The sequence below is a fragment of the Lemur catta genome, chromosome 1 (assembly GCF_020740605.2).
Source record: "Lemur catta isolate mLemCat1 chromosome 1, mLemCat1.pri, whole genome shotgun sequence".
Classification (NCBI taxonomy): Eukaryota; Metazoa; Chordata; class Mammalia; order Primates; family Lemuridae; genus Lemur; species Lemur catta.
Window position 1 is genome coordinate 216,753,936 of NC_059128.1, and position 14,302 is coordinate 216,768,237.

General features: G+C 38.8%; 1 protein-coding gene across 3 annotated transcripts in view; it reads right to left on the minus strand.

Moving 5' to 3' along the window:
• The window catches only part of ATP13A4 (ATPase 13A4), a 147,450-nt gene that overhangs the window by 32,725 nt on the left and 100,423 nt on the right, over positions 1 to 14,302 (minus strand). For 2 of the 3 annotated variants that reach the window (XM_045539948.1, XM_045539951.1), the window contains 8 exons: positions 13,454 to 13,578; positions 8,860 to 9,023; positions 7,922 to 8,044; positions 6,266 to 6,345; positions 4,745 to 4,787; positions 4,230 to 4,339; positions 1,876 to 1,972; positions 71 to 143 (listed from right to left, as the gene is read on the minus strand). In XM_045539948.1, coding sequence (XP_045395904.1) covers positions 71 to 143; positions 1,876 to 1,972; positions 4,230 to 4,339; positions 4,745 to 4,787; positions 6,266 to 6,345; positions 7,922 to 8,044; positions 8,860 to 9,023; positions 13,454 to 13,578 — 815 coding nt within the window. The remainder of the gene's footprint in view (positions 1 to 70; positions 144 to 1,875; positions 1,973 to 4,229; positions 4,340 to 4,744; positions 4,788 to 6,265; positions 6,346 to 7,921; positions 8,045 to 8,859; positions 9,024 to 13,453; positions 13,579 to 14,302) is intronic. The other variant, XM_045539949.1, reaches the window with a different exon arrangement.

A 14,302-nucleotide genomic window follows, 5' to 3' on the forward strand; every position in this document is an offset into this window, starting at 1 on the left:
ACATTTCTGGGGCAGAGGAAAGCCAATTGAGGGGAGCACCTCTGGCAAGGAAGTTTTTAAAATATCTTACTTGTTACCCCAATAATAGTTGTAACGGCCAGATCCTGGAACAGAAACTGGTAATTTGAAAGGCTGTTTGTCTCCTGAAAATAAAAAGAAAAGCAGATTTTTTTAAAAGTTCTGACTTCTGGATGAAGTTTGACATAGATTGCTTTCGTTTTCTCACTGCAGCATGGGATTTTTCCAGCAAATTACCAAGCAGATGCTGCGGTCGGGGGCCTGTTTGAGTTGACGAGTGATAGTGTTCATGGAAGTCTCAAAGCCAAGCCTAGCAAACCCTCTCTAACCAGGAGGGCTGCCGTCATATGTTTTCAGGTCTTGGCCCTTTGTGCATCAGTATTACTTTGTTGAGGGGGACTTCTTCCTCTACGAGAGGCATCTCTGCTCTCTTTTCTACTCGTTAACAGAAAGTTTGGGATTTGGTTTGGCACAGTGAAAGAATGCACCCCCAATAGTAACAAGTGACAAAGGTGTGGTAATTGTGCCTAAATTTTACTCATGGAAAATGACAATAACTAAACCCACTATTTGCATTCTTGAGTGCTTTTAGATGAAATGTTAGAAAGTCCTAATAAAGTACCTTAATGCTCTTGAGGAAAAAGTGTTCAGGTCTTCCTGATTTCAAAAAACTTGCATCCTTGCTCCCCACCCCTTGGTAGTAAGGAGATGATGTTCTATGTTTCATTCTACTTTTGAGTACAGTTTTGGGATTCCATAACAGGGTCAGCTTTTCATAAATAGCCTATCCTTCTCTAGCTCACTCAGTGAGTGTGAAAAGATATAGGTAATCTGAAAGCAATAGAGATAACACCTTTAACCCAGGAGAGAAAGGGCAATATGAAGAGATGAATCTTGATATCTTTAGCATAGATAAAATTTCCTCTCCTGGTGTTAGTTAGTAGAATATGCTCACATGTTGAGTTTGCAAACAATAGGCATGTCTTCTCTCCTTTTATGTCTTGTTAAATAATAAAAGCCATTACAAGATCTACGTATCTTTTGTGCCATGATATGCCGATTTTCAAATCCCTATATTCAGGGAACCAGTTGTATGCCGGCGTGTACTAACACTTGACTGTCAAGTGCCAAATTTTCAGGAATGCTGTGAGCTGGTTTTTAAACACAGCCAATATAAAAACAAATTATGCAAATGAGCCATCAAATAAATTATACTAAAACAAAGTTCATAAATACTCAGAGCTCAGCACTTTCTAATTATTTTCCTACGTGTTTTTGTTATGGATTATTTACAACTCTTGCAACTATATGGTGCAAGTGCTATATGATGATCTGCTACTATACATCTCTTCCCCACTCCATGTTCAATGAAATCAGACAGATAGCTTGAAACTGGCCACAGTAGGAGTATTTACACCACTGAAAATGGCAAATATTAAAGATCAGGACTCATTTTTCCAGGGAGGGTCAATTACGAAACACTTACCAGCACGCCAATACAGAGAATCATCTCTTTAAGCAATAGTACACTATGGCAGTGCAACACTGGAATTGGGAAGATAGAAACCTGGTCTAAGCAGGCAAAAGCAACAGCAACAGAGAAAGTGATATATTAAGTTCTGATCCTCGGCTACCACTAGATAAAAAGTTTCTATGTCAGAGAATTGACATCAACAAATTTTCCTGTGTACATTTGTCTATTTCTGATATACTTTAAAGATCCTTAAGGATATTTTTAGAGGGGTTATTGCTCGGGTGCCCTATTCGTACCCTTTCTTTAAGAGGCTTTGCAAATTGAGAGTGCACCGCCACTTGTTTTGGTTCTCACTAACCAAGAGGCCAAGTCCCAAGTCATACCCAGTAGAGCAGCAGAACACCAACATACTGAATCATGCTGTATAGAGCCATGTACTTAAACATGCAAAATGAAGTAACGAGAGCTGCACGTCCTTCCCTGTGTAAGAAAAGAGATGAAAAAGGAATGAAATGAAAGTAATGAAAAGAATGAGATCAGTTATTCTATGCTGTTCACCTGAGCTCAGGAGAAAAAAAAATCAAAACTCTGATCATAAGATTGTTTGTGTGAAAGACTGGACAGCCTTGAGCCAGTGCGATCTGGATGCGAGTATGCGAAATGGCTAGATTTTCAGGAAAGACTGATCCAGGCCTAGGTCCACAGGCTTGATCTGGCAACAGAGCCAAGATTGACAGTTACCCTTGTCCTTTCTGCGGGCACTGTTTCAACTCCTGAACTCAGAGTCAGGGCACGTGGGAACTGTCCCAGGTCTCACTCCTACTCACCAATGTGATTTGGAAGGTCATTTCCCTTGTCTCAGTTTCTTCATCTATGAACTAAGGGATTTAAATAAGATTGCGGGTTTGGGGGTTATTTCCTTGCAGGTGCTTTAGGAGTTTGGCACACGTTTGATTCAAATTTCATTTTGGCAGTTTCTACTTTTTCTACATCTGGACTAAAACAATATGCACACCCAAATTAGTCATATATCAAATTTAAATAGACTGAAAATGATAAGCATGTTCATTAGTGTTATTGTTGATTGACTTTGTGTAAATAGTACATATTTAAAGCATAAAATGGATGAGACATGAAATGTCACTTTTATCTATTTCTATTGGGTAAAAATGGAGTTTCAATTATACTTTTAAATTTAAATTATACTTTTTTTCACTTTTTTTAAAAGTTTAAACTAAGTTTAATGATTTCCTACAGTTCTAAACCTGATCTTCAAATCAGGTTCTTTTCTGTGTCAGGGTTTTACTGCTGCCATTTGCTCTGCCCAGAAGGTAGTTTCTCCTCCTTCCTCAGCTCCTAAGAGAGCACACCACCCCATCTGAAGCAGCCAATTCCCTCTTTCCAGCTATCTTGCTACCTTTCACATCACCCTATTTATTTCCTTGACAGCACCAATCAAAATCAGTAAGTATTGTCTTTATTTATCTCCCTTAGTTTCTGGCATTAAGTGCCTGCTCAATAAATATTTGTCAAATGCATGAATAAAAAAAAATGGGAGGAGCTAGTCTAATCATTTTTTTAATGTGGAAAGAGTATGATATTTGTCCATTAAACACATTTAAACGAAATCAATTCTAAAATAATCTCCAACCTTATATGTCTATGTGAGTTTGGGCACATCAGTTAAATTCTATGAGCCTCAATTTCTTTATTTTTAAAAGAAATAATAACCATTCCTACATGTCCTAGCTGTCTTAAAGTATAAGATAATAGGCATTTAAGCACTTTTCAGACTGCAAACACACGCTAGTTATAATAACCAAGAGCAGTCACAATGCTAACTACTTCTATCATTCAAATAAAATGCAGCAGAAACACATATTCTGGGGGGAAAAATAAAACACCAAGGCAAATTTTAGTGAGAGCACCAATGATTGATAGAGATTTTTAAAACTAGGGATGGGAAGGGTATCCCATGGAGGTACAGAGAGACAAGAGGGAAGGAAAGCAAGTGGACTTCTCTGAATCCCCCAGTATAAAGCATCTCAGGAGATACATTTGAAAAATCAGAGGATGACTGACACTTTCAAGCAGTAACAAGTTCCAGATTTCAATCTTCTAAAAATAACCTAATCAGTAAATTCATTCATTGGAAATGCTGCTGCTCTCCCCAAGTTATTTTTTTAATTTTTTTTTTTTTGAGACAGAGTCTCGCTTTGTTGCCCAGGCTAGAGTGAGTGCCGTGGCGTCAGCCTAGCTCACGGCAACCTCCGACTCCTGGGCTTAAGCGATCCTACTGCCTCAGCCTCCCAAGTAGCTGGGACTACAGGCATGTGCCACAATGCCCGGCTAATTTTTTCTATACATATTTTTAGTTGGCCAGATAATTTCTTTCTATTTTTTAGTAGAGACGGGGTCTCGCTCTTGCTGAGGCTGGTCTCGAACTCCTGACCTCGAGCGATCCACCCGCCTAGGCCTCCCAGAGTTCTAGGATTACATGAGCCACCACGCCCAGCCCCCAAGTTATTTTTAATTCCTGGTAAATCCATTTGGTAGTAGAATGTTTGACTGCATTTTTCCACAAAGCACCTCCCCACGCAGGTACACAAAGTTTCCCTGATCTTTCCTGGGCAGACCAATGTAATCTATACCTAAAAGTTGAGAGAGAGAGAGACAGAGACAGGGAAGGAACAAAACAAAACAAAACAAAACAGTGCTTGGGGATGTGCCCACTTACTTGATAAGATGTGGTACGCACTCAATGTTTGGAGTTTTGGAAGTGAAAGGTGAAGCCACAGATGCCTCCTGGTCTGATAAAGAGATGCCCACGTGAGCCATTTTCAAAGCCTGAAAGCAAGGAGTCAGCTTACTTTCCACGTAGACTCACCTACATCTCTATTGAGACTTCATAAGAAAAGGCCAGTTAAGCTGGCCACAAGGTGGCTCGTGGGCCCAAACACTAACTGGGAGATGACCAGACTTGACCCTGCCTGCCCACATAAGAACAAGATGGCATTAGGGCACCTAGCCAGAGGAGTGGGAACTCTGAAACCAAATTCTACCCCATTTGGCCTATACCGACCATTCAGTCATTGTGTGGCTTTGGTCAAAAACCTCCCAAACCCTCAGCATCAGTTTATTCATCAAGAGGAATGTAAACGTTCTGCATCCCAGGGGGCACTATCTCTAAAGGACTCCAGACAAGTAGAACTGAGTGTGAGACTATGGCCACACACACCGGCAGCTACATACCCCACAGTCGTTGGCTCCATCGCCGCACATACCTACAAAGTAACTACAAGGGAACCATGTCAGTTGTGGAGGAGATCAAAGCTATCTTACCAGCTAATTTCCTAATTAAAAAAATGAAGTGACCATCATTACTTAGGGTTCAAACTCATCATTTATTTTAAAAGAATGTCCCTAGGAGTCTGGTTTCACTGAAAATAAAGTGTGACTCAGCAGTGCATACAATAGATTTAGAAATACAGCACATCATTCCTGACTCCATGTGTTTTACATAGGCACTGCACTTCACTACTTAGGGAGCAGCTATCGCAGCTGTAAAACAGGTGTTCACAATTATATGATGTGGGCATGGCACAATGTAGAGGGCGCAGGATTTGAATCCAGAAGATCTAGATTTGGAGCTGATCTTTTGACTACTGTTTTTCCCCCAGCAAACTGTTGTGAGTATTAAATGAGGCGCTGTGTGGGAATGTGCCTTACAAAGTCTAAAATGATAAGTGATAGTTTTTGGTGCTGTTAATATTAACACGAGAGGAAATCCACCCAGTCAGTAGTTGCTCAACTCAGAAATGCAATGCCAAGCCCAGAAGTTGGAGAAAGAAAATACATCCCTGCTTCAGGATGGCTTTTTGAGGCTGGGTGAATACTTCTCTCTCGAATGCTTGACAAAGATTATGAATAACCAGCTTTTTAAAGTATGAGCACTCTGACAGCATTCACTGAATATGTTGCACTTTTCTCCCACACTGTTATGTGTAGGTAACTAACTAGTTTACTCTCTAGGTTTTCAATTATGTTGAGAAGACAGGGCTTTCTGAATGGAGAAGCTTGCCCGATAACTGAATCAAATGAGTAGGAGGACAGAGTAGAAGTGAGTAGGAGCAGGAGTCAAGTGGCTGTGGCCAAAAGTAGAGAAAGCCTCCAGTACTCCATGGGGTTCTGTTAACAGGAAATAAAGGATGCCAGATGATGGGCACTTTATTTGGACGGCTCATTCTGCCTCGGAATGGAGACCCTTTGTGTTAGAAGAGAAGTATTTTTCTGATTTAGGACGGAAAGAATGCTTTGACATGAGAATATTTAAATATTTTTACAGTTATATGAATCTCTTGTCATATGAATATCCCTACATCATAACTGTAATGATAGCTTATAAAAATAAAGTCTAAATTCTCATTATACCCTCAAGAGCTGAGCTCAAACCACCTTTCCAGTCTTATTTCTCTTGGTACCCTTTCATATCCCTTACGTTCTAGTCCACTGGTTCTAAATATTGGATGCAAAATTAACTTATGTGAGGAGCATTGGAAAAAATACTGATTTCTAAGCCCCATATGAACAATTGAATCAGAATCTCTGGATGGTGGGGTCCTGGTATTTTTTCAAAGTTCCCCAGGTGCTTGTCATGTACAGCCACGGTAAGAACCACTGCCCCAGCCCAAGCCAGTGACTCCCTCTACCTCTCACTCTCCCCCTGTGACTCCCCCATGCAGTTCATGCCACCTGAATTGCCAAAGAACCTACTCCAGTTTCTGAAATTCTTCCACCAGACTGGATTTCTGCCCAGGAGACATTCTTGCAAAGATAGTCCCATTGATCAGTATCTGTAAGAAACCCAAAAAAGAAATTTTTTGTAATGTCAGCTAGTTGTACATGAAATAATTTATAATACTCGGAACATTGACTGAGTAATGATACCCATGAATAAAAAAAGAAATTGTTTCTAACAGGCCTTCCTTTGAATTTTAAGACAGACATTGAGACTTTAGTCATCACATAAGTGACCAGTGGAAACCAAAAATCAGTAAAGATGACTGCTTAATAAAAATATTTTATGAAAATGATGACCTACAGGAATTTAGCCCAGCTGCCATAGGGAATGTGGTTCTGAAAAATCCTGAGCTTAATGGAACCTTGAACCAGTGGAGTATGAGAAATTGCAAAATAGGTCAGGATCCCAGAAGAAGAAAAAGAAGGAACTGCTTCTCAGAAAATTGTTCAGAACTGGCAGAAAAACAGCCTGATGGCAAAATAGTGACTATTTATGGTCTTTGACTTAACCATACCATCTGGATTTGACCAATTATGAAGCTCAGCCGATATTCCAAACCAAATTTGAGCTCTGGAACACACTAATGGTTTGGGGGTATAAAAACCTGCACTGGCTCTACTCACCTATGCTCCCTTCTACAGAGTCTTAAATTCTATGTCAGTTCCATGTGTCCCCTGCTCTTCTTGGCAGTAACCTCAGTTTAGTGTTTCCTCAGTCTCAAAGTCTTTATTCTGCTTTCTTAAACAATACCTAAGATGATGAACAATTGAGCATAAATAGTTTATTTTTGGGTTACATTGGACCCATCTTTCTCTAGTTTGTTCACGTTTCATGTGTTTGTTCCCATTTGGCCCTCTGTATCTGTGGGTTCCACATCCATGGGTTAAACCAATCATGGATCAAAAATATCTGAAGAACAAAATGAATGGTTGTGTCTGTATTGAACATGTAAAGACTCTTTCTTCTTGTCATTGTTCCCTAAACTATACAGTATAAAGACTATCTGCATAGAATTTACATTGTAATAGATATTATAAGTAACCTAGAGATGATTTAATGTATAGGGGAGGATGTGCATAGGTTATATGCAAATGCTATGCCATTTTATGTAAGGGATTTGAGCATCCATAGATTTTGGTATTCATGGGGGGTTCCTGGTACCAATCTTCCATGGATACTGAGGAATGACTGTGTGTGTGTATACATACGTACATATATATATACATGATATACCTGCCACCACTATGTCTTTGCTCTTCATCAGAGCCTCTTCAGTACAGAGGTCATCTATCAAAAGCCTAATGAAGTTCCTTTATTCTTGGCCTAGCTTCCTGTATAATTGCAGGATTTCCACTATACTGTGAGATCCTTAATCATGGCAATATAGTGACAGCCACCCAAAATTAATCTTTATAATTTGAGAAATCACTGACACTTCAATCCTATAGATGGTGGAAAATTGACTAATTAAGTTTATTTATTTCAAATCTAATAGGAAATGAGACAACAATATACATAGAACTAGGTATGTATTACTTACTTAGAGGTTCAAAATAATTTAGGTGCATGTTCTGTAAGTGACATCAGCAGCATCTTCACAGGGAAATTGTTTGCCTCTTAGAACTTACCTTTGGCAGTAGGCTGCTGAAATGCTGACTTATAATGTGAAAGGATTTTCCACTTAGGGCAAAATGGTAACTTCTTTCTCTGCCATTATCAGAGACTTCTTCCCTGATGTTAATATAATTGTCCTGCAAAGAAAGACACAGTTATTTTAGACTCTTCCACTTGATAGAGTGGTTAGGACCACAAGCATATCTGAGAAAAGGTAATGAGGACAGACCAGGATCTCTCTTTAAAAGTCACACTCCAGCTCTGATTCCTTAGAGAAGCACTTTCTTTTTGCAGGATCAATCTTTGCACATCATGGCCACTAGTGAATAGGAGAATAACACTTACTCATGTCCTGTTTTCATCCTGATTTGATCTTGGTGAGTCCCAGAGAAGAGCACATTTCACACATTCCAAGTGCAAAATACAAAAGCACTGCAGCTTAACAAATCTCTCCCTGAGGTGAGAACTTACTATTTTTTTCTTACAGAATTAATATTGTTCTACAAGGACACAGTGGAGATAGAATACTGACAAGACTGGAGGTAAATGAATAAAACTTTTCTTTTTCCCACCCTGAAGACATAGTCTGATTTTCTGATGTACACAGTGGTATCTCTCCCAGGGACTAAATCCACTTTGAACCCAATGGGGTGGCTGACAAGCAAGGGGAAAATGAGAAATTAGATTCACAACTCCACTTACTATATTCTTTCTCATACAGTGCCCCAAAAAATTTTAAGTTGAAAAGAATAGATTGTTTCCAGCACCCAGAAGAGCATTGTACTTTAAAGTTCAGTAGGAACAGTGTGGGAAACTGATAAAATTGTGTTCATTGAACTGCATGGGTGTTAGACATTTGGAGAAGTGTGTTAAATCTAGGTCAAAGCTGCCCAGTCACCAATGCTGCCAGACAAGTTAAGTGATACGGTAAAAGGTCTATTTTCAGGTGTACCTGATTCCCATGTATGATGTGTTTCTTCTCTTCTACTAATTTCCAAGATACAGATGCTGATGAGGACCCAGTGGTTTCATTTGCCTCAATGAGAATGACTTTCTGGCTTTCAGAAACCATTCCAGATTTTCTGGCCACTGTTATTGCAGTCTGAAGATTGTCACCTAGAAGCAAGAAAGAGTATCCCAAGATGAGGTTGAAGAGATGGAACCAACTCATGCAGAGCCTGGAAAACCAGGGTAAAGAGCTCAGTCCTTAATTTAGTTGTGAAAAGAAATAATCTCTAAGGTTTTTTTCAGCCCTGACCTTCTGTGATTCCATGACCCCTTTTCTCATTCTTGCTGCTTTTCATCAGGTTACTTCATGACCTACTAGTGTATTTTTGCCAGAAACTTGGCATACAAAATAAAAAAACAAAATTCAAATCTATTTCTATCATTTGTTAGCAGCTTTACAAGTGTTTAGGAAAAGCCTACTGGTTTAATATTGTATCTGGCTGTTCCACTTCCAGTCAAGATGGAATAAGCCCACCACAATCTCTCTCTCCCACTGATTTCAATGGAAAACACTGAACAAAAAACAAAAGACAACTACCCAAGGACTTTGAAAACTAAACAAAAGCAGGCAAACTGTGGAAGGGGATCACATTTGGAGAAGCAACCTAACAGGGGATAAGTTCCTCAGCTTTTTTTCTCTTTCCTTTCATATGTTTGACCTAAGTGTGGGCCTCAGTCCTAGAGCAGTTCAGGCAGCCAAAACTCCAAGAGAAACCCAGTCTTAAGGATTTCTTCCAAAGGAACCACGAAAAGGGCCCTTGTAGGCTGGAGTGTATGAGGGGAAATCGGGGAAAGGACAGAGCCAACAAGTGTATGAATTATATACTTCCTGGGCTCAACCCAGAGCATGGGTGGAGCAGATGCAAAGAAAGATAAGCAAATCTTCAAGAATCGAAATATGATATAAATCGCCTCCCATTTGTAAGAGTAACCCCTGAGTGGGGCAGACCCAGATATCATAGCAAAAGACTTAATATCTAAGCTAATATTGGAACCATCACCAACAATAGGCAAGACAGAACTTTGGGTTGATTGCTCACTAAAACAAAATGCTCAGTATTCTCCAGAAGATTTTAACAAAATCCAAAGTCTCACAACATAATAATCAAAATGTTAAGGATACTCAACACATGAAAAATCTGGAAAATCTGGCCAATTCTCAAGGGTGGGAGAACAACAGTTGCCAATCCCTAGGTGACCCAGATGTTGGAATTATCAGATAATGGTTTTAAAGCAGCTATTATAAGCCTACTTAATGTGGTAAATGTTGATTCTCTTGAAATAAATGGAAAGATAAATGAAAAATATAAACTGTAAAAAAGAGCCAAATGGATACTTCAGAATTAAAAAATATAACACCTGAAATTAAAAAAAAAAAAATCACTGGATGTACCCAATAGCAGAATAGAGATGACAGGAGAAAGGGTCAGTGAACTTGAAGGTAAATAAATATAAATTATACAACCTGAAGAACAAAGAGAACATCTTTTTAAAAATGAATAAACTCAAGGATATCAAAAGGACTCATTCATGTCATTAGAGTCCAAGAAGCAGAGGACAAAGAGATCAGAAGAGAAAAAAATATTTGAAGAAATAATCACAAAAAATTTCCCAAATATAGTAAAAGACTTAAATGTATAGAGTCAAGAAGCTCAGTGAACTCCATACAGTATGAACTCAGTGAGAATCTCATTCAGACACCTAATAATCAAATAGCTAAAAATCAAAGATAAAGAAAAAAAGCAGTTAGATAAAAACATATTACATATGAGGGAACAATGATTCAAATAATCACAGATTTCTCATCAAAAAATGTGGAGGCAAGACCACAGTGGAACAACATATTTAAAATGCTGAAAGAAAAGAACTGTCAACTCTGACTCCTCTAGCTAGTGAAAATATCCTTCAGGAATGAAAGAGAAATAAAGACATTCTCAGATGAAGAAAAACTAAGATAATTTGTCACTAGAGCACATGCTCAAAAAGAAATGCTAAAGGAAGTGCTTTAGGTTGAAAGGAAATGATACTAGAGGTTAACCTGTAACTTAAGGAACAAAAACATAGCAAGAACAATGATAAAGATCTGAGTAAATGTAAAAGTCCAGTTTTCTTCACTTACATTATATAACTCTTGACTGTTGAAAGTAAAGATTATGCCGTTGTCTGGGGATGGGGGTTAATGTATGCCATACTGACGACAGCAATAACATAAAGAAGAGGCAAGAGACATTTCTGGTTGTAAGTCTTCTTGAAAGGGAAGGTACATTTATAGTAATTCCTAAAGCAATCACTAAAAGTTAAATAATATAACATCTGGCTAGCCATCCCTAACCTAGCTTCTCTCAGGTTTCTACCAAAATACTTAGGAGGAGCCTCAACAAAGCTGAGCTGGTGGGAAGGAGCTGCTCTACCTGAGGTTGGAAGAATCTAGGGAGCCCTGAGAGAGAAGAGGCTTCTCCCCATGCCTGAGCTGGGCACCAGCAGCCTGTCTGCTTTGCAGCACGGGCTCATTTTGCCATCTCCCACTGGTGCGAGATCTGCTGTTGAGGACATATAGCCCAGGCCTGAGCTTCAGTCATCTGACAGAGAAACAAAACAGTCTACCTAAGAAATTCCAGAAGCTAGACAGGAAAAGATTAGGCAGAACAATCAGAACTCATGACTGGTGAAATGAAAAGCTGCTGGGGACAGACGGAAACTGTGTTAAAAATAATAAGAAATGCACCTAAGAAAACACAAATGCAACACCAAAACACAAGCAAACAAAATTTTCCAGAGCCACTCGCACCTCAAAACATGGTTTAAGAACTGAACAGTTCAATAGGGGATTTGAAGGAGATAATGAACGTTGCTGGGAGCTGAGATTGCAGTTTGGAAAAACTGGGTGCAAATAAAAAACCTTTGAGTACAAAGCAAAATTATAAAAAGGTGACGATCACAAGAAAAAAAGAGACTGAGAGGATAGATTCAAGGAGACCTGTCATGTGAATAATAGAAATTCCAGAAGTAAAAAAGGAAAGATGGAGAACAAAGACAATAATTAAACAAACAATAGGGGAAATTTTTCTGAGAGGAAGACAGATTAAAATGCTCTCTATGGTCCAGACTAAAGTAACAAAAAAAGACAAACATATAGGCAAGCATTTCTAAACTCCAAAGTTAAATTTAAAAGAGTATGTGTTACCTACAAAGGACTGGCTCTGGACTTGCAATGTGCCATCCCAGGAGCCAGAAGGCAAAGGAATTGCACCTATAAGCAGACAATTAGGAAAAAAGAACTACAACTCAAGAATCTTATATCAAGGCAAGATATTATTCACCTGTCAGAGCAAAGAAAGATCTTCCAGTATATGTAAGAAATCAGATAGCATTTCACCCCTCCATTCCATCCACGGACAATACTTGAGAAAAGAAATTAAACAAGCAAGGAAAGAAAGAGCAGAATTGTCAAAATGAGGAAAGAGAAGTGAAGAGGAAGGGTGGAGAATGATGAATTCTTGTACATTAATCTGCATGGTTAGGGATAGATTATGAGAATGTGTAATATAAGTGCTAAATAAAGATGTTTAAAACAGAAGGGTCATAGTGTAAGAGAAATTCTAATATGTAGTAAACTAACTCAGCAACACCTAAAAGTCAGATTGAGAGATCGGACTGTGAAGGGATAAAGTAGAAGTAATCCAAAAGCCTCTGGGATTGTGGAGTCTGGAATGCAGTGGTGGAGAAGTACAGAAGTAAAAGTATTCTAGATTCCAACGGTAGAACTGGGGTCAGGGGGTGGGGGTGGGGAGTAACAGCTTTGATGTGGAAATAATCTGTCTTAGTGACAAAAATAATAGAGTTAAAAGCATCTATGAGAGCAGAGAAAAGAAAGGCAACACACATTCAAAAACTATGAATATGAATTCATCAGGAAGTCATTTATTCACCTCTAGTCTCTTCTGTAATTAAAAAATTATAGGATCAGTGTCAAATTTCATTAAGAAAGTCACACTTAATTTCATTAAGAAATTTCACACATTTCTCTTGCTCTCCTGTTTGTATTACATGATTTGGGCTTCAGGGTCAGAAGTAGAGAGAATAGCATATTTTTTTATCTCTAGGATCATAGATTTTATTATTGATGGGCTTTCAATGTAGTTTATAGACCACATTGACTGAGCATTTTTCTTAGTATTTGATAATAAAAATCATCATCTTTGCCTGACTCATATCTTCTTGTCATTCAGGTTTTATTTCAAATGTCACCTCTCAGAGAGGCCTCTATTAACCACCTCATCTAGAGTAGATGGTCAGATACACTTTACCACGTCATTCTATTTTGTGTACCTCAAAATACTTACACTATTTGATTGATTGATTTTCTATCATGCCACTGAAATGGAAGCTTGGGAAAAATAATAATTTTGCCTTTTTTTTTTTTTTTGCCCATCGCCTATAGCTAGAAATGTGTCTGGCCCATAGTAGGCTGTTAAGAAAGTGAGTCCCTATTTCCACATCAAATTCTTACTGTTTTCACTACACACTTTGTTCTATACCTGTGATCATTACAGTCCTTATCCGAGCTGAGATGAGCTCTTCCAAGACAGGTTTAGTCTCTTCCTTCAATCGATTCTCCAAGATTAGCAAGCCCAGAAATATCAGGTTTGATTCTACCTTCTCCCTGGAAATATACATAATTGAACAGAAATAGCACATTATACCTTTCTTACATGAAGTAAAACAAAAAAGACAAAGATCCCTGTCCGAGTGGTTCCACTCACTCATCCAAGCACTGTTCCTTAGCCACTGATTATATGCCAGGAACAATCCGGAAGAAAAGGCAAAAGGAAACACAAAGGATGTGGAAATAGTGAATCAAGAGAAAGGGGGTACTTATTAAGCAAAAGCTTTGCTTTAACCTTTGTAGAAAACAAGATGAAAGGCCAGACACGGTGGCTCACACCTGTAATCCTAGCCCTCTGGGAGGCCAAGGAGGGTGGATTGCTCGAGGTCAGGAGTTCGAGACCAGTCTGAGCGAGACCCCATCTCTACTAAAAATAGAAATAAAAATTATCTGGACAACTAAAAATATATATAGCAAAAATTAGCCGGGCATGGTGGCGCATGCCTGTAGTCCCAGCTACTCGGGAGGCTGAGGCAGTAGGATTGCTTAAGCCCAGGAGTTTGAGGTTGCTGTGAGCTAGGCTGACGCCACAGCACTCACTCTAGCTCCAGCAACGAAGTGAGACTCTGTCTCAAAAAAAAAAAAAAAAGAAAACAAGATGAAAGACTATAAGAGTTACCTCGCCTGCTAATAACAAAGAGAAATTCTAGTTTTGGTACAAAACATCATGAAAATTAAGGGGAAGCATAAGAAAAACAAATGCCAGTTTCTCCAGAAACCA